Here is an 18627-nt window from a genome sequence, read left to right on the forward strand (position 1 = left end):
AAAAATGTCAATAAGTTTAATTAGGTTTTTCTATTTTGTATTATTTGGCAATTATCACAATTTACCCTAATTCATATTTAGAGAAGCCAGTTCTGTGTATTATTATATCTCTTACAGATGATGTAGAACTAATTGATATCTACAAACCATATTCATTTGGGAGCTGGCTATATAGCTTTGTAAACATGAGGACCCCCATGAGTTGTATTTCTAACATGCAGTCTTGGTGGTTTGTGTTCATAATCTCAGTGTTGGGTAGGCAGCCCTGAGTCTCAATGGCCAGATAACCTAGTGACTGACTTTATCACAAAATATAAGGGAGTACATAAGAAAAGGTATTTGCCATTAACTTTTGGATTACAAACACACAAGAACACACACACACAAACACACACACACACACACACACAAACACACACACACACACACACATCAAAGTGAAATTCAATTATTTGAAAATCCTCAAACCTAGTTGCCATTTAAATTGACAGAGAAGGTACATCCTGCAAACATTTTTATGATGCTAAACAAGAGTCTGTGTCAGAAAAGTAAACCGTTACAAGAATGTCCATCTTCTTGTTATTATGTGAAATCTATAGTTGTGAAATAGAAGTGAGATCTTGAATTCAGACCTGGTTATTCTCTTTGGGTCTACAGTTGCAATATTTAAGCAATACGTGGTTCAACAAATCTCCTAGAAGAGTCAAGCGTTTCATGTTTACCATAATTGTGCAGAGTTTTAATCTCACTTCAAGTTCTTTTGGTTGCCATTCTGGCATTATTATATTCACAACACTTTTTGAATGTTAATCTGGTTTTATTTTAAGAGATGGGAATGTATGCTTCAAGTGAATATTTCTTTCTTTCCTTTTTTCTTTCTTTGAACTTACTAGGTAGTTTATTATTTCACTGCCCTCTACTCCTTCCAGTTCCTCCCCATCTCCCTTCCCATCCAGATGTTCTCTCTTTCTGTTCCTGCCTCCTTAGAAAAGAACAGACTTCTAAGAGATAACTACCAAACATGAGCAAATAAAAGATAAGATATAACAAAATCCATCACATGCAGGCTAGACAGGGCAATCAGAAATGAAAAGAGCCCCAAGAGCAGGCCCAAGAATCAGAGACTCACCCATTCACACACTCAGGAGTCCCATGAAAATACTAAGATGTAAAGCTATAATATATACACAGAGGACCTGGTACAGACCCTTCTCAGCACTGTGTTTGCATCTTCTGTCTCTATGAGTTCATACAAGCCTGTTCAGTTGGTTTAGAGAGCCTTGTTCTCCTGGGGACCATCTACTCTGTCTCTTTTTGGATCCTTTTTCTCAGGCTGAGCTCCTAAGGTAGGGATTGAATGGAGACATCTATTTAGAGTTGTGTGTTTTGGTTATTCTCTCTCTCTCTCTCTCTCTCTCTCTCTCTCTCTCTCTCTCTCTCCCTCTGTGTGTGTGTGTAATGTATGCCTGCAGGTTTCTGTAGGTTCCCATCTTTTGAGTGAAGAAGATTCTCTGAATAAGGCACTGATCTATGCATATAGAAGAATATAATTCATAGTCATTTTAGCACTATTTTTTTAGATCAGTAGCATTTGATTTTACCCTAGACCTCTGGGCTATCTATTATCTGACTTTTGATCACATAAGCAATGCCAAATATGTATCCCATCTGTTAGAGTGAGCTTTAAGACAAATCAGGCACTTTTTGACTATTCCCACAAGCTCTGTGTCCCCCCTGACCTATCGTATTTTGCAGGCAGGACAGCATTATAGATCAAAGGTTCATAACTAGGTTGGAGTCCACATTTTTCTTTTGTTAGCCTACAAAGTACCTCTCTGTACCAAATGCATTAGGATACAGGGTGTCTACGCATCAGCTAATATATCCGTGTTCAATTAGTTGAGTAGATGGTGTCTTCAACAATGGCGCCTTGCTGTCTTGGCAATATATTATGTTTTGCAATCAAGGCACACAGTGCAATCAGAAATAGGGTCTTCCTATCTAGTGTGTCAGAAGTCAAAGTTAATTATCATAACCTGAATAGTGTATGGGGCCCTCTGAAGCCTTTCTGATCAACAGCTTTTATGAAGTTTTCACATATCTGACATCACAGTTTTGTTTTTAGTGATTCATGATGTCTGGGATCAACATCCACCCATATAGAATGTTTCCATTTGAGGGCTACTTTAAATTCTTTTTAATAAGTTTATAAAAGTGGATTTTCATGTGACATTTTTATACATTCTTAGTTTTGGTTCATCCTCCTCCTGTAACTCATCTTCTTTCTCATAGTATATTGATAACTGATTAATAGTAGAAACTTGATTTATTCACCAAAATCCTTCTGGAAAACAATGAATTCCCTTTCTAACATTTATTCTAATTTTTTATTTTTTTAAAAAAGTACTTTTCTACTTGACTCTTTATGATGATAGTCTTTATTCTTTTCTGCTCTATTTAGAAAGTTGTTGCAGTTATAGATGGGGACTTCCTCTCTTATCTCTATTTTTAGATCACTTTAATTGAATAGAGTAATTTCAATGTGTTCCTTCAAAAATTCAAAATGTTAATCTTTAATTAAAGAACCATTAATTGAAATTTTCTGAGAAAACTTTTGATTTTATCTTCTACTACTTTTATTTTTTTTAGTTCAGTATGAGATCTAACACTATTTGTAGAATTTGACAACAGAAGAGTAAAGAATATGACATCTTTGATGATAAAATTTTTCAGAGTGCCTACATCTTAGTTTGTTTCTGTTTTCTTTATTCTAGTTATACTTCATTTCTATAAATGTGATCTATCTATCTATTTCCATATTTGTAAGTATATATATATATGTATATATATGCATATATATTTTTTTAAGAAACAAAATCTGATCACAAGAATCTTATATCCTTATAAGAATATCTATATTCTTAGAGGAGTCTCAATTTTTTACCATATATTGTATGCATGACTAAATTATATCGCTTTCCTTTGAATACTAAGTTTCATTAAATGCATAATTATTTTATAGTATAAGATGCCTCATAATATTATCAAGTTTGTCATTTTAGTATGAATTATCCAAGGAAAGGTGATTATATGGAAAGGAACAATTAGAGGATTGAAGGTAATTTAAAATACTAATTATCTGCCTAGCCTCACTTGTTGCCTTCATAAGTAAAAATATCAAGGGACAAAAAGCTAAAGAGCTTATTATAGTTCTAGTTCCTTGTGGAAGTTTGATATGAAATTTAGGGTCTGGATATTTAGCTGTCAACTCAGAATCTCTCTCTGCACATCAGTAGGAGTGCTGTGATCAGAGATTAATCAACACTGTAATCCTATACATAGAGAAGTAGTCATTCTGTTCCTGATTAATCCTGTGAATCAGTTCACCTTTAAAGACAATACATAAAAGAAAATAAAAACAACTGACAAATAAAAGAGAGAAATAGGGAAAAAATTTAGAGGGGACAAAGGAAAAAGCCATACTTTTAATTTACATTATCCAAAGCAGGAAAAAAATATCTACCCACTGCACTACCAAAGAGAAAAATGTTATAACAAAAATTGTCATGTACTCACAACAAAGAAAACAAAACTTTAAAAATCCCAAATATATTTAAGAATGTTCAGTGACTGGTACTTCATAAAGCTTAGAAGAATATCAAATAGATATCAACTGAGAGACAATTACTATGTTCATATTTTATATTTATTTTACAAACAAAATCTAATAATCAAAATTTCTACTTTACAAATAAAGAATAACATTTTCCATAGAAAATATAATATAGTTTATAAATGGAAATATAATAATAAAAAAATAATTGTTATGTTACTTTGTTTTAAATATGGCTCTTCACCTCAACAACACTTAGTTGATAGCACTGAAATATTTCACAATACAAATGTTAGGCATATACTCAAGAAGTCATGTATTTAAAGTCCATATTATTCTTGACAAATTATTTCCTTTTGCTGATCTAGTACTGCAGATTCATAACCTCATTGAGAGTTTTATAAAAGCAGGAATCACGCATTGGTTTGTGTAGCAAATTTCCACACACTCTGAAGTTAGACGATTAGCAAGGATTCAATAACTGTGTATGAATAAATTTTAGGACATACCACATTTATCCAGACACAAAATATGACAAGTCATTCATATTGTTCTCTACCAGCCTTTCTCCAAAGCTGTAATAAAAAGAGAACCCAGTCTGGGCGGTGCTAGCACATGCCTTTAATCCTAGCACTCAAGAGTCAGCAACAGGCAGATCTTTGAGTCTGAAGCGAGCCTGGTCTACAGATTGAGTTCCAGGACACCAGAACAGCCAGAGAAGTAGAGAGAAACAGCAAAACACAAAACAAACATACAAAAAGACCCCCCAATTCTGTTAAATCGTGTCCTAGCAAATACAATGACTATTTCAAGAGATAAGTCTGCAAAAACAGTCCAAGGATGTAATTGAAAGGACTGCAATAAAAATACTGCAGTGGAGGATACACACAAAGACAATTAAAGAAACGTTAGAGCATTACCTCACAACTTTTTCTGTTGGTTTGTACATGCAAATATACCAATTCTGACGAATACTGTGGTGATAAACTTCCAACTTTCATAAACACACATTAAGTACCCAGTGTCTAGTTTCTAATATGTACATAATCAATTACTTTTATTTACACTACCAAGGTAAGAAAATGTATAGTTCATGAGATTTGACTATAATATATTTTAGGAAAGGAACAACCAGTATGATGAGATAGTTTGACATGAAAAAAGGAAAAAAAAACACAGCCCTCTTTGTCATCTTCAAACAAATCCATTGCTTACTCAAATAAAAAACTAATGAAGAACATTAAAGCAAATTTAGTGTCAATCTACTGACAGTCCCAAAATAGAATGACTTACTAGGTTCCCCCAAAGAGGAATATAATATCTTGTGAACATGTTTTATTGATATTCATATTCAATCTGAAGTTTTTATGAAATCAATCTTCAGTGGTTTCTTCCAAGAAGATACAGTCAAGCCTGTGAATGAGGCATGAAATAGGAATTCCACCTAAGCAGACTGCTCGCCTGCTGTGACTGAGCATGATGAGAATTGCTTATCCATTTTATTCGTGATATAGCTAAGTGTTTAGATGCTTAGATATAGGTATTCAGTGTTCAGTGAATTGAAGAAACTGTATATGCGTATATATATATATATGTGTGTGTGTGTGTATACACGTATATATATATGTATACATATATGTGTGTGTGTATGTATGTATATACAACCCCCCATTAGACTAAGAAGGGAAAACATACAAGCACAGGGGTTTGTGTACAGACTAGGCAGCACGGTGAAAACTTTCTACACTGTAATTATAATAATAGAAAAAAAAATCTCAGTCAAACACCTTATCATATTGGTACTCCACACATCCCAGGTGTACATAATATTTATAGGGACAATTGAAAGTGTATGTATATAAAGAGTTGTGAATTTTTTCTTCCATTTCTACTGAAATGAGAGCGAGCAAAAGCACCAGTCAGAGAGGTAGATTCTGCATCCAAAACATGTTCCCAGACCTGAGTTGCTTTAAAGATTGTTATACTGCTCTTTAATTCTAATATCCTATTTTTTCTCAAATTTTTCTCTTAAATTTTAATGTCAAAATAGTAACTCTTATAATCATCATTTAATCCTCAAACCCCTACTGATATAAAGTGGTCGATATTTGCTTTCAAGAAAATAAATGACTATTTCTTTCAGGAAATAGATATCAAATTCTCAGCACCTCCTCTTTTGCTTACTCCCCATATAAAATGGACTGGTACCTACTCTGTCATAATCACCTTTTAGAAGTTGGTGACATAATGTTGAACATTTTTTGCTTTTACAGTGTACATATCCACTGAAAGACAGTCATGAAATAGTAAAACATTAATTCACCATAATTATATGTTAAACAAAGCAGATGTTTCTAAAGATTTTCACAATCTTGCAATCCCGGCAATTATAAGAGAGAGACAAGAGGATCACCACAAGGTTTGAGTTTGCCTGGTCTACATAGGAAGTTCCCGGTTTATTTGGAACTGTGTTTTTAAAAAGGAACAAGGAATGAGAAGGGTCGGTGTGCATATGAAAACGAGAAATAGAAAGTAGAGGTTGAGGAAGAAAGGCAAGGATAAGGAAGGGGGGAAAGAGAAAGAAGATGGAACAGCAGGAAGGAGGGAAAGAAGGGTCAGTGAAGAAGAAGGAGGAGGAGGAAAAGAAAAGAAATGAAAAGTTGGAAAAAAGAGTCTGCATATGGTATTTGAGATTCTTGTCTATGTTGGAGTGATAATGAAACTTCTATACATATGAAAAACTTTGATGACAGCAAGATTCAAGGATGTTTTCTAGCTCTATCCATTTGCCTGCAAAATTCAAGATGTCATTATTTTTTCTCCTGTGTAGTTCTCCATTGTGTAAATGTACCACGTTTTCCTTATCCATTCTTCAGTAGAAGCACACTTAGGTTGTTTCCAGGTTCTGGTTGTGCTCACTCATAAGTGCTTTTTAAACATAAAGCAAAGAAAACCAGCTCACAAACACAAATCACAATCCAGAGAACCTAGACAACAATGAGGACCCTAAGAGAGACATACATGATTCCTATCTACATAGGAAGTAGAAAAAGACAAGATCTGAGTAAATTGGGAACATGGGGACCTTGGGAGAGGGTTGAAAGGGAGGGGAGAGGCAGGGAGGGGAGCATAGAAAAATGTAGAGCTCAATAAAAATAAATAAAAAGATTCAGATTCAAGTATGTTTGAGTTTCCCATTTGCACATTCTCTGTGATTTTTAATATTAAGCTCATGCTTCTTGCTCAGAAGGAAGAATCTGAATAACTTAAAATGTCATCGAATCCTTCTTCTGACCTAAGCCTATTTTAGTCTCAGTATTCAATGTAAACAGATCTCTGTCTTGTAAAATAGATTTACTAAATATTTGCTCAGCACTGCATTTCAATTTTGGGTTTTCACAATTCAATTATCCCAGTTTCTTCTTATGTAAAATGCCTCCAGCCCTAGCTCTTTAAAAATGGTTCACATCCTCTTCTATTCAGGAAAGTTGAGCTACAACCCTCCTTCCCTAGTCAGCCCACACTAACTTCTTTAGTCCATTGAATTTCGCTTGTTTGTTTTTAGTGTATTTAATTGTACACATGCCAGATTTTGTTCTTGAAGCAGCCGTTTAATAAATTTGCCCTTGTCTTGCTAATCATAGCATGCTCCCAGCTTTTGCAGGTCTATCATGATACTATTATGTTTTCAACTTCTGTACCCAATAGCGCACATAGTACACCATCAATACACACTCCAGATTGATCATCATAGCAATCTACAAGGCAGTTCTATTAATGCCATTTTAGCCACGAGACAAATACCAAATGCATTATGAAAAAAAATCAGCATGAATTTCCTGTTCAAGTGCCCAATATCTCATTTGAGTACACAGCATCAATTGCATACTGGTAATCTCCTTTCTGCTTCAATTTTATACATTTACCAATGATATTTAAAAGATATCATATTTATTTTTGTACTATTTTTTAAAAGTAATGACTGATACAGTGTTTCAGAATTTAAAGAAGCTGCCTAAATTGAATATACAATTCATTAAAATGACTTACATTATAGTGTATTAGTTTTTCCAAACAGGTATAACTGTATATTCACAATAATAGTAAATAATTTTGATATTATAGTATTTGATTTGTTATTTTTATTTGAATTTTTCTTTTGTTTTGTTTCATTAGGTTTGGTGTGCTTTTTTGTTTTTGTTGCTTTTTTAAAAAAAGACTTGTGAATTTGGGGATTATAGGGCTCTTGATAATAAAACTTAAAACAACTTTGTAGAATTTGCAATCAAATCTTCTGCCTTTATATATAAAAATGCAATATTTAAATCCTAGCTTAATAAATTCAATACAAAATTCCTAACATATAATTAACATTAATGCACTTGTTTTGTTACATAATGTTAAAGAGAGTCACTCATTTATTTGAAAACCATTGCTTCTGGGGTTTTGCCAGTATGAACACTAAGCTCTCACACAGAGAAAATGAATTTCCTCCTGACAGGTCTTCTAATAATGATTCTAATATACATGGTCTATATTTGTAGTCGGAAAAGTGTCTGTACTTGAAGTCATGAACATAAAAATTTCTCTATAAAAAGTGTGAAAAGAAGTGTTATGTGTGTATTTCACTTGGGGTTTAGTAATTACATATAATATTTTTAAATATGATAATTTGCCTTTTAGTTTTGAGGGACTGTCTAGAAAACAAAAGCAGTACTTTTTTAAAACCTTTCTTGCTTATCCCAATTTATAAAATGAAGTGTAAAACTAGTTATAGCAGGGCCCATATAGGTCAAAATCTCTCTGCTGTTAATTCGGACAATTTAGAGAAGAGTGGTTTACAGATTTTAAAAGTTCCCAGGCATAGAAATGCTTAATTAGTGTAGTTTTATTTCTATTTTATTCACATGCAACTTGGACAGAACAACTGTTATTTCAATGCATAATTGTATTGAGTCAAATGCATATAAAATATTTCAGAACAATGCTTTGCACATGAAAATTTTCACTGACTTTTTAATTTCCATTTAGTTTAGTAAACAGTTAAGTAAGTGACATCTTCTATGAAAATAAAATAAGGGCCGAGGCATAATATCAGGATTTTGATTTTTATTGGAGTGGCTGGGTGAAGGAGGGTGTTTGTGGCTTTTGTTGTTTGAATCAAAGTCTCTAGTACAGACTAGACTCAAACTTCCCATGTAACAGAGGATAATTTCAACCTGTTATCTGCCTCCACCTCCCTAGTACTCAGACTGGTTGTGAGTCCTTCCATGCCCAATAGTGAAGTGTCAAACATCTGACCCAGCGCCATATAAATGCTAAGCAAGCACTCTACCACCCTGAGCACTATAAAATTTTTGAATGAAAATATTGGCTAGTAAAAGTGTAAAACCCAATGGGAAACTTCAGTTTCAGAATGGCTATTCTAATTCTTCATGTTCATTGAGATGTATAGACATTGGGGCTAGATTATTATGTTGGGTGATGATTTTTATTTGCAAATGTATTATAATAAAGCTTTAATAAATAAGAGAATACGTAACCATGGTATACCATAAGAAAGAACTGATAAACTCAATGTATCAAAAACACACTCCATGGGTTAGTTTGCTAAATATTTCATATAATAGTGACACCAGTTTAGTCTTCAACAGAATATGCTCCATGAGAAATGTTAATTTCAAATACTAAACGTTAGCTTACTGGGTTTTTAGTAATGCTGAATAGCATTAATATCATCAAATGTACCCAAGCAAATGTGCAAAGAAAGCAAGAGACTAGCAATATTTCTACTACTGTGCTGATGGTTTTGTGAGTATGTGTGTTTGTGATGCACATCTAAGTATGGTGTTTGCTTGCAAGTAGGTTCAAGCATGCACGCAGAGGCCTATGCATGTGCTGTGTAGAGGTTTGGGATAAGTTCTGCTAGAACATTTGCATCGGTGTGTAAGACAGAGCAGGAACATGTGATGGCAACCTTCAGCATCCACATGTACATACTTGCATATGTGTACCTGCTGGTGCTCTTTCAAACGTATATAAAAATCAAAATCTGAGACCAGCATATGAGAGAAAATCAAGTGTTGGTCTTTCTGGATGATAATTGGTTTGATTAATATAATAGCTTTCAGTTAAACATTTTTCTGAATATGTCATGTTTTCAATTTTTCTTCAAGGCTGAAAATATGCCAGTGTGTATATTGCACAATTTCATTATACATCATCTATTTATGAATATCTGTTCTAGAATATGAAACAAATTTTTTATCAGATGAAAACTTTCTTTTTTTCCTTTGTAGGGAAAGGTGAACATGGAAAACCATATCCCCTTACTGAAGAATACCAGGATGACTCAGCTTACAGGGAAAACGGCTTCAATATTTTTGTCAGCAACAAAATTGCTTTAGAGAGGTCTCTGCCAGATATCCGTCATGCAAAGTAAGTGTGAACATGTCAAGTGTGTTTGTCACTTTGGTTATTTTGCGTTATTATTGTTTTTAACTTTTATTGGTTCTTTACGCATTTCACATCATGGATTCTGATCCCACTTCTCTCTGTCCCCTGACATCTACCCTCTGCCCTGGCAACCTCCCCAACAAAGCAAAACCAAATATAAAAGAAAAACTCAAAACCAAATAAAGCAAAGAAACAAAAAAAGAAAGAGAAAGAAGAAGGAGGAGGAGGAAAAGGAGAAGGAAGAAGGAGGAGGAGGAAGAGGAAGAAAAGGAAGAGAAAGAGGAAGAGGAGGAGGAGGAGGAGGAAGAGGAGGAGGAGGAGGAAGAGGAGGAGGAGGAGGAGGAAGAAGAATAAGAATCTTTTCATGAAGCTGTAGTGTTTTCCATTGAGACACATAATTCACCCTTTAGTCTGTTTGTGTTTGTTTCAAGTGTTAGTTGCCATGAGTCATTGGTCTGGTTGGAGGCCTCTGTCTTCTGCTACACCACTGATAATAGGCTTCCACTGGGGCTCTTCTTGAATATCCTTTTGCTGTCTTTCTGTGTCATGGAGATCCTGTTGTTTTGGGTTTGTAGGTTTATTGCCTTCACATGCTCCAACATCATAGATTCAGTGGATGTTAGGTTGGGCCAACTGGTTCTAGGCCTGGGTGGTAGCTGGATTGGTCAGCTAGTTAGATTTCCCTCCTCATCGCTATGTGGGTGAGCTATCTAGGACTGCCTTGGCTAGCTCACTTAAAGTAGCCTGCAACAAGAATCAGGGCTAGTTCTGCCCTCAGACCATCAGATTCCCCACCACCACCACCCAGTCACCACACATTCACATCACCAGGGCCAGTTCTACTGTTTTGCCCTGTGTAGCACCCTCTCTGTGTATTGCTGTATTGGCTATGGGGGAACAGCGGGGTTAGTGCTCCTCCTCTCAAGGCCTCTGGGTAGGCTTCCCTGCGTCCTTGACAACAGAGTCAGCTCTAGTGTGCTGCCCAGTCGGGAAGCAGAGGCTGCTTTCTTGTGTGCTGAAGCAGATGAGGGTCAGGGGTAGCTCTCCTGCTCTTGTGACCCCAGGGCCAGCTCTCTCACTTGATGTTATTATTTTTAAAGCATATTATTATGGTATATGTAACTGAAGTTTTTTCCTTTTTTTATTTTTTATTAAAAATTTCCACCTTCTCCCCTCCTCCCATTTCCTTCCCTCCACTTCTCCTCCCCCTCCCTCTCCAGTTCAAAGAGCAGTCAGGGTTCCCTGCCCTGTGGGAAGTTCAAAGTTCTCCCCTCTCCATCCAGGTCTAGGAAGGTGAGCATCCAAACGAACTAGGATCCCACAAAACCAGTCCATGCAGTAGAATCAAAACCCAGTGCCATTGTCCTTGGCTTCTCAGTCAGCCCTCATTGTCAGCCACATTCAGAGAGTCTGGTTTGATCACATGCTCCATCAGTCCCAGTCCAGCTGGCCTTGGTGAGCTCCCATTAGATCAGTCCCACCGTCTCCGTGGGTGGGCGCACCCCTCGCGGTCCTGACTTCCTTGTTCATGTTCTCCCTCCTTCTGCTCCTCATTTGGACCTTGGGAGTTCAGTCCAGTGCTCCAATGTGGGACTCTGTCTCTAGTCATTTGAATTAAAAATTACGTGTTTTGTAATATTAAGCGTGTTTATTTAAAATTAAATAATTTTGAAATTCGAAAAGAAGGCCAACATTACTCCTTGCTACAATTTTTAAAAAGGCAAAAAAGAAAGAAAGAAAGAAAGAAAGAAAGAAAGAAAGAAAGAAAGAAAAAAAGAAAGAAAGAAAGAAAAAGGAAAACGGAAGGGGCAGAAGGTGAAGCAGCACCTTCTGAGGTGAACAACAGACAGGGAAATGCAGCAGGACCAGCCTGCAGCTGTGAGTGGGTCATCATGGTGCTCCCAGTAATGGGCTCGCACACATCTGGACAGCAGTAACTTACTCTTAGTGAACGCCTAAGCAGAGATGGGGCAGGAAATTGAACCAGGATATAAAACACAAGGCCCACCTCCAGTGACCCATTTCCTTTACGAAATCACTACTTCCTAAAGATGTACAACTTCCCCAAACCATGCTGCCTCTGAGATCAGATCTTCGAATGCATGAGCTTGTGACCAACAATTTGAATCTAAACCCTAACACGGACTCTGAAGATGATTGCAGTTTCATTGCCTATATTATCTTCATTTAAAACAAAATGTTTTTAGAAGATGTCCATACTTTTTATCTTTGACATTATGGATTGATGATAAATATTTTTTCTCTGGTTGACATGTTACCAGAACTGTATTTGGACATGAACCTTTAATGGACGGCTTTCTTAAGCTAGCATTTCTTTGGGTCCTTGGCCTAATATTCCTATATTAGGAGTAATTAGAATGAGTGATTACATGGTAGTAGTTCCTTTTTCAATTCCCTGTCACTTTATGAACTGCTTGTGGTTTGGCAATTGACAGAGAGTTATACTGTATATATTAATCCACCAACAATGCTGTCTGGAATCCTCTGGAAACCACCTCTCTAGAATGACCTCAAGCTTACCTTTAAATTGCTAATTATGGGGGGGAGTGGAGTCTTTTGTGGTTTTCTGAGAGCTTATACAATGCCGAAAATCTGATGACACGCTATGTGAACAGCATTTTCCACCTCACTGGAGGCTCCCATCTCAGTCTCCTTTAAGAAACATTTGTACGAGAGCGAACAGGGAGCGAGGGAGAGTGGGTGGCAGAAGGGAGAGAATCAAATGTGCAGAAACCAAGAAAAATAATGATTAGAGCTATAAATTAAATATGAATTGTAAATATGTAAAACTCTGCGTTATTTAAGGATAATTGACCCTTAAGAGGGAAAACATTTTATACTTTAGGGGGCTATTATTTTATTTTCATCGCTACTTCATCCATTTATTTGACAAATACAATAATAACTGGGTTTCTTTTCAGAATCTGTTTTAAATTACATTTTCTAATATCTTTAAGTAGAGGATTAATGTGAAGAGCACTAAATTTATCTTAAACTGAAAACTCTATATATTGTTCTCAGCCTTTTATTCAGACCAATTATTCTCAGATTATTTACAATTATCTGCAGCAGTTCCAACTGCCCAAAACATTTCTTGTTTTGAGAAATTCCAATGTCTAATTGTGCTCCATTAAAGACGATTATGCTGCATTGTTGACATAATAAATATTCTCAGACAATAATTTACTTTTATTTCCCTTCTCCCCAACATTTCCAAACTATTAAGGTGCATTCGAGTGGAAAGCTCTACAGTTAGCAACACAGAAGCTGTGGAGGAAAGATGATAGATTGTTCTTTTCAGAGTTTATTTTTAGTGTGATCACAACATGAAAAAAAGACATATCCTTACACAATACCAAGAAGTAAAATCAAAATTTGTTTTATATCCACAGAGCTTGGATTATGAAGAAAATATTATTCTAAATGTTAAGAAAGCAAATAGTTAAAATAGCAATTCTAATGCTATGTTTGAGCTGCCATTTTATAATAAAATTAGTCAGTTAATTTTAGTTTAAAAGAATTAATAAATATATATTCAACTTTTAATTAAGATTCAGTCAATATGCTTAAAATATTTATCTTAATTATATATGAAATACAAAAATATGATTTAATACGTTTGACTCTTTAATGCTAACACTCATTCACAGAAATGTCTGGATGTAAGTAGCCAAAAGTTTTGAAGAATATTGCTTTTTATTCGCAATTATAATAGCTTTCGGGACATTTTGACTAGCAATAGTGAGTCTGCCTTCATGCTTTTATGGTAGCCTGCATTGAATTTCATGAAATCATTTCATTCAGTAAGTTCCCAAGTGAATTCAGCCACAGACAAACTAAAATGCTTCTCTCTGTACTCTAGCCAGGTGTGAGACCATCCGCGCAGGAGGTAGGAAATGAGGTCGTTGCATCAAATGCGGTTTAAGATCATTTCAAAGCACTCCTTCAAAAAGAGAAAAATCAATAAAGGTTACAAGCAACATGCTAGAGGAATGAATGTCCAGTAATTAACAAATACAAGTAAGCTTTTAAAACATATTTGAGTATCTTCTAGATTTGTCAGGGCTGTAAGTATATGCCCAAGTATAACAGTGTAACCATCAAGACATAATTGTGTTTCTAGAAGTCAACATCTAGATTTATAATGAAGTTACCAGGATAACAAATTTAACACATACCCCTAATCTTATGACGAAAGCCTGAGAAACAGAGACGATGTTTTATCACTGTAAGTGAAACTTGTCTATGACATCGCTATGGAGATGAAAACCTTCCTAGGAGAGATAACGGCTGGCAAGCTGTCAGGCATTCAGCCTTCAGCATGAATGACAGAGCCTGAAACAGACTCTTTGAAAAGTGAAATGAGGGAAAGAAGAAGGGCCCTTTGTCTCGGAGTGTTGGTGGAAGAACTGTGTACATAAAACATTAAACCGTTTAGGAATGAGCTAGCCAATTTAAAATTGTATCTATTGAGTTTCAAGATAGTGTGTGTGTGTGTGTGTGTGTGTGTGTGTGTGTGTGTGTGTGTGTGAACTGACAATAAGAGTCAAATAAAAAAACAAAAATGCGTATGAGACTGAGAAATAGAGTCATATCTTGAATTCTGTAAAGAAAAGAGCATAGGTGTCAGGCATGGCTGCCCCTGTCTGTGATCCTAACATTTGAGAGGCCAAGGACAGAGCTGGAAGGGGTAAGATCCCTGGGCTGCATAGAGAATTCTAAGGGAGGCCTTTAACACGTAGAGAAAGAATTGGAATTTTTTTTTTTTGCAAATGTTATTGTAGCAAGCACAACTCTAAATTCACTATTTAATTTCACCCCCTTCAGAAGCTTCCAGAAATGAAAGACACTGCTTAAAACCATAACTTACACAGAACAAATGTGGGTCTGAGAAAAATTTTGCTGTTCTCAGGAAAGTGATAGATTTATTTTTCAACCAGTGAGCCATGTAATTTTGGGGCAATTATTGTGCATTTTGTCACTTGATGTTGGAATGGGGTGGGAAAAATATTATTGATGTTTGTGTTGATAGCCAAGGGAAATATGTATACCTAATACTAATGCAAATTTAAAAACATATTATGCTTTAACCTACTTATTAATCAAAATTGATTTAATCATCAATGAATAATATCAATAAGTAATTTAAGATTGAAACAAATACCTCATTCACATATTACAGTAACATTTTAAATGCATATTTTTACATTTATAATTTCTCAAATATTAACACATAATTGTACCTTGTTTCATTTAAAATATTCTCAAAGAAATTATTGAATAAATATATTAAAACACATAATATTTAGTAATCCTCATTTTGTATTTTCAATAATATATATAATCTATGTTGCCTTTATGACAAAGTGCTTATCAATCATATGAGTGACATGCACTAATATGTGTTTGCAAAGATAATTCACCCAGGGATTAACTTCTGTAATGGAAGAGTAACAGCCTACTCCACAATGAAGCTGGGGAGAGCACTTTCAAAACAAACATATTTGAAGCCCCTGAAAATTGTCCCCAAAAGCAAATGAGTTAACATCTATTCAAGAAATCTGCTGCAATACAGTAGGCTGCAATGTAAGAAAAGGAGAAGATATGTACACCAGAAGTGGGTCATCCTTCTTTGTTGCCATCTCTGCAAGTCAGATTCCTATATGCTGCCAGAGAAAGGCTCACCGGGTTGCCTCTGCGCCATGCTCCCAGTCAGATGGTGGTACAGCTTTTCTAACCCAGTTTCCTGCTCCCTGTTGCTTTAAGGTGAAACTTTGAATGTGCACAGTAGAGAGTCAGCAGGGTCTCTTGCTCTTGGGCATCATTCTTGCAGCAGAAGCTTTCCTGGCATGTGGCATCCCGAAATCCTCCATTGCCAGTCACAGTTTCCATAACTGTGATGTGCTCTCCTGTGAGGGAAGCAGCTGCTGGCCCCTCTTCCGGAGACCTCAGCGCCTGAAATGCAGTGTCACTCTTGGGATCTTAGCCTGCTCTCCTATGTCCTGTGAAGATCCCTGCTTTTGACGGAGTTCCATGCCAACATATAATTACTGTTTCTGCTCTTACTGAAGAAAGCAACTGCTTTGCAATATAATACAAAATTTTAACAGCTCAGTTCACTGACAAAGGCTAGAGATTGTAACAGAAATCACCTGGAAGGCAGCTAGTGTATTTCACAAAGATATAGCTATGTCTGTAGACAGATACTTGTCAGGAAAGAAGTGAAGAACAAGAAAGTTGGGAAAAAAGAGTTCTGAAATAAGAACAGATGCCAAAACTTGGTTATATCAACCCAGGGCAGGCCTGGTGCTCAGGAGCATAGGGTAGGTGATCAACACAAATTGAACTCCATGTTTTTTATTATTTTGATTTTTTTATTAATTAATTTGTTTATAAAAATTTCCACTTCCTTCCCTCCTCCCCCTACCCTCCCATTCTCCCCACTCCCTCTCCTCCTCCCCCCCACTCCCACCCCTCCTTCCTCTCCAGTCCTAAGAGCAGTCAGGGTTTCCTGCCCTGTGGAAAGTTCAAGTTCCTCCCCTCTCCCTCCAGGTCTAGGAAGGTGAGTATCCAAACAGACTAGGATCCCAGAAAGCTAGTACATGCAGACAAAACAATACCCAGTGCCATTGAAATGGCTTCTCAGTCAGCCCTCATGTCAGTCACATTTAGAGACTCCGGTTTGATCACATACTCGTTCAGTCCCAGTCCAGCTGGCCTTGGTGAGATCTCATTCAATCAGTCCCCTTGTATCCGAGGGTGAATGCATCCCACACGGTTCTGATTTCCTTTTTCATGATCTCTCTCCTTCTGCTCCTCATTTGGACCTTGGGGGCTCAGTCCAGTGCTCCAATGTGGGTCTCCGTCTCTATCTCCATCTATCGTCAGATGAAGGTTCCCTCTAGTCCTGCCTTTCTTGCTCACATTCTCCCTCCTTCTGCTTCTCATTTGGACCTAGGGAGTTAAGTCCAGTGTTCCAATGTGTGTCTCTATCTCTATCTCCATCCACCGCCCGATGAAGGATCTATGGTGATATGTAAAATATTCATCAGTATGGTTATGGACCAGGGCCAGTTCAGGTACGCTCTTCTCTGCTGCCCAGGGAAAAATCTGGGGACCTCTCCTTGGGCCTGGGAACCCCTCCAGAATCAAGACTCTTGCAAACCCTAAAATTGCTTCCTTAGTTGAGATATATACTTCCCTAGTCCCATATCCATCCTTCCTCCCCTCTCCCATTCCCCCAAGCCATCCCCAATCCTCCCCCTCTTCCTTCTCTCTAACCATCTCCCCTTACTTCCACCCCCCACCCCACCCCACCCCTGCATCCAAGTTTGCCTGGCAATCTTGTCTACTTCCAATATCCAAGAGGATAACTATAAGATTTTCTTCATGTTCACCTTCTTATTTAGCTTCTCTAGGATCACGAATTATAGGCTCAAAGACCTTTAACTATGGCTAGAATCCACTTATGAGTGAGTACATACCATTTTCGTCTTTTTGGGGCTGGGTTACCTCACTCAGTAAAGCGTTTTCTATTTCCATCCATTTGCATGCAAAATTCAAGATGTCACGGTTTTTTACCGCTGAGTAAAACTCTAATGTGGATATGTTCCACATCTTTCTTTAACCATTCTTCTATTGAGGGGCACCTCAATAGAACAAATAGGTTGTTTCCAGGTTCTGGCTATTACAAATAGTGCTGCTATGAACATAGTTGAACAAATGCTTTTGTAGTATGATAGGGCATCTCTTGGGTATATTCCCAAGAGTGAAATTGCTGGGTCTTGAGGGAGGTTGACTCCTAGTTTCCTGAGAAACCACCACACTGATTTCCACAGTGGCTTCACAAGTTTACATTCCCACCAACAATGGATGAGTGTTCCCCTCATTCCACATCCTCTCCAGCATAGGCTATCATTGGTGTTTTTCAGTTTGGCTATTCTGACAGGTGTAAGATGATATCTCAAAGTGGTTTTGATTTGCATTTCCCTGATCACTAAGGAGGTTGAGCATGACCTTAAGTGCCTTTTGGCCATTTGAAGTTCATCTGTTGTGAATTCTCTGTTTAGTTCAGTACCCCATTTTTTAATTGGGTTAATTAGAGTTTTAGTGCCTAGTTTCTTGAGTTTTTTGTATATTTTGGAGATCAGACCTTTGTCTGATGAGCAGTTGGTGAAGATCTTCTCCCAGTCCGAAGGTAGCCTTTTTGTCTTACTGACAGTGTCTTTTGCTTTACAGATGCTTCTCAGTTTCAGTATGTCCCATTTATTCATTGATTCTCTTATTGTCTGCGCTCCTGGGGTTCTGCTTAGGAAGTGGTCTCCTGTGCCTATATCTTGTAGACTACTTCCCACTTTCTCTTCTATCAGGTTCAAAGTGGTCGGATTAATGTTGATGTCTTTAATCCATTTGGACCTGAGTTTTGTGATTTTTTTCTATTTGTTGTTGTTGCTGTTCATTTGTTTTTATACCAAGAGAAAGAACATGATGTTGGATAAGAACGGAGTTGAATAATGGAAAAGAATACAATAAAAATA

General features: G+C 36.6%; 1 protein-coding gene across 2 annotated transcripts in view; it reads left to right on the forward strand.

Moving 5' to 3' along the window:
* Galntl6 (polypeptide N-acetylgalactosaminyltransferase like 6) overlaps positions 1–18627 on the forward strand; it is a 1135405-nt gene that overhangs the window by 480798 nt on the left and 635980 nt on the right. For both annotated transcript variants that reach the window (XM_048455743.3, XM_085680327.2), the window contains one exon: positions 9913–10051. In XM_048455743.3, coding sequence (XP_048311700.3) covers positions 9913–10051 — 139 coding nt within the window. The remainder of the gene's footprint in view (positions 1–9912; positions 10052–18627) is intronic.

This window comes from Myodes glareolus, chromosome 23, assembly GCF_982192425.1.
Source record: "Myodes glareolus chromosome 23, mMyoGla1.1, whole genome shotgun sequence".
Taxonomy (NCBI): domain Eukaryota; kingdom Metazoa; phylum Chordata; class Mammalia; order Rodentia; family Cricetidae; genus Myodes; species Myodes glareolus.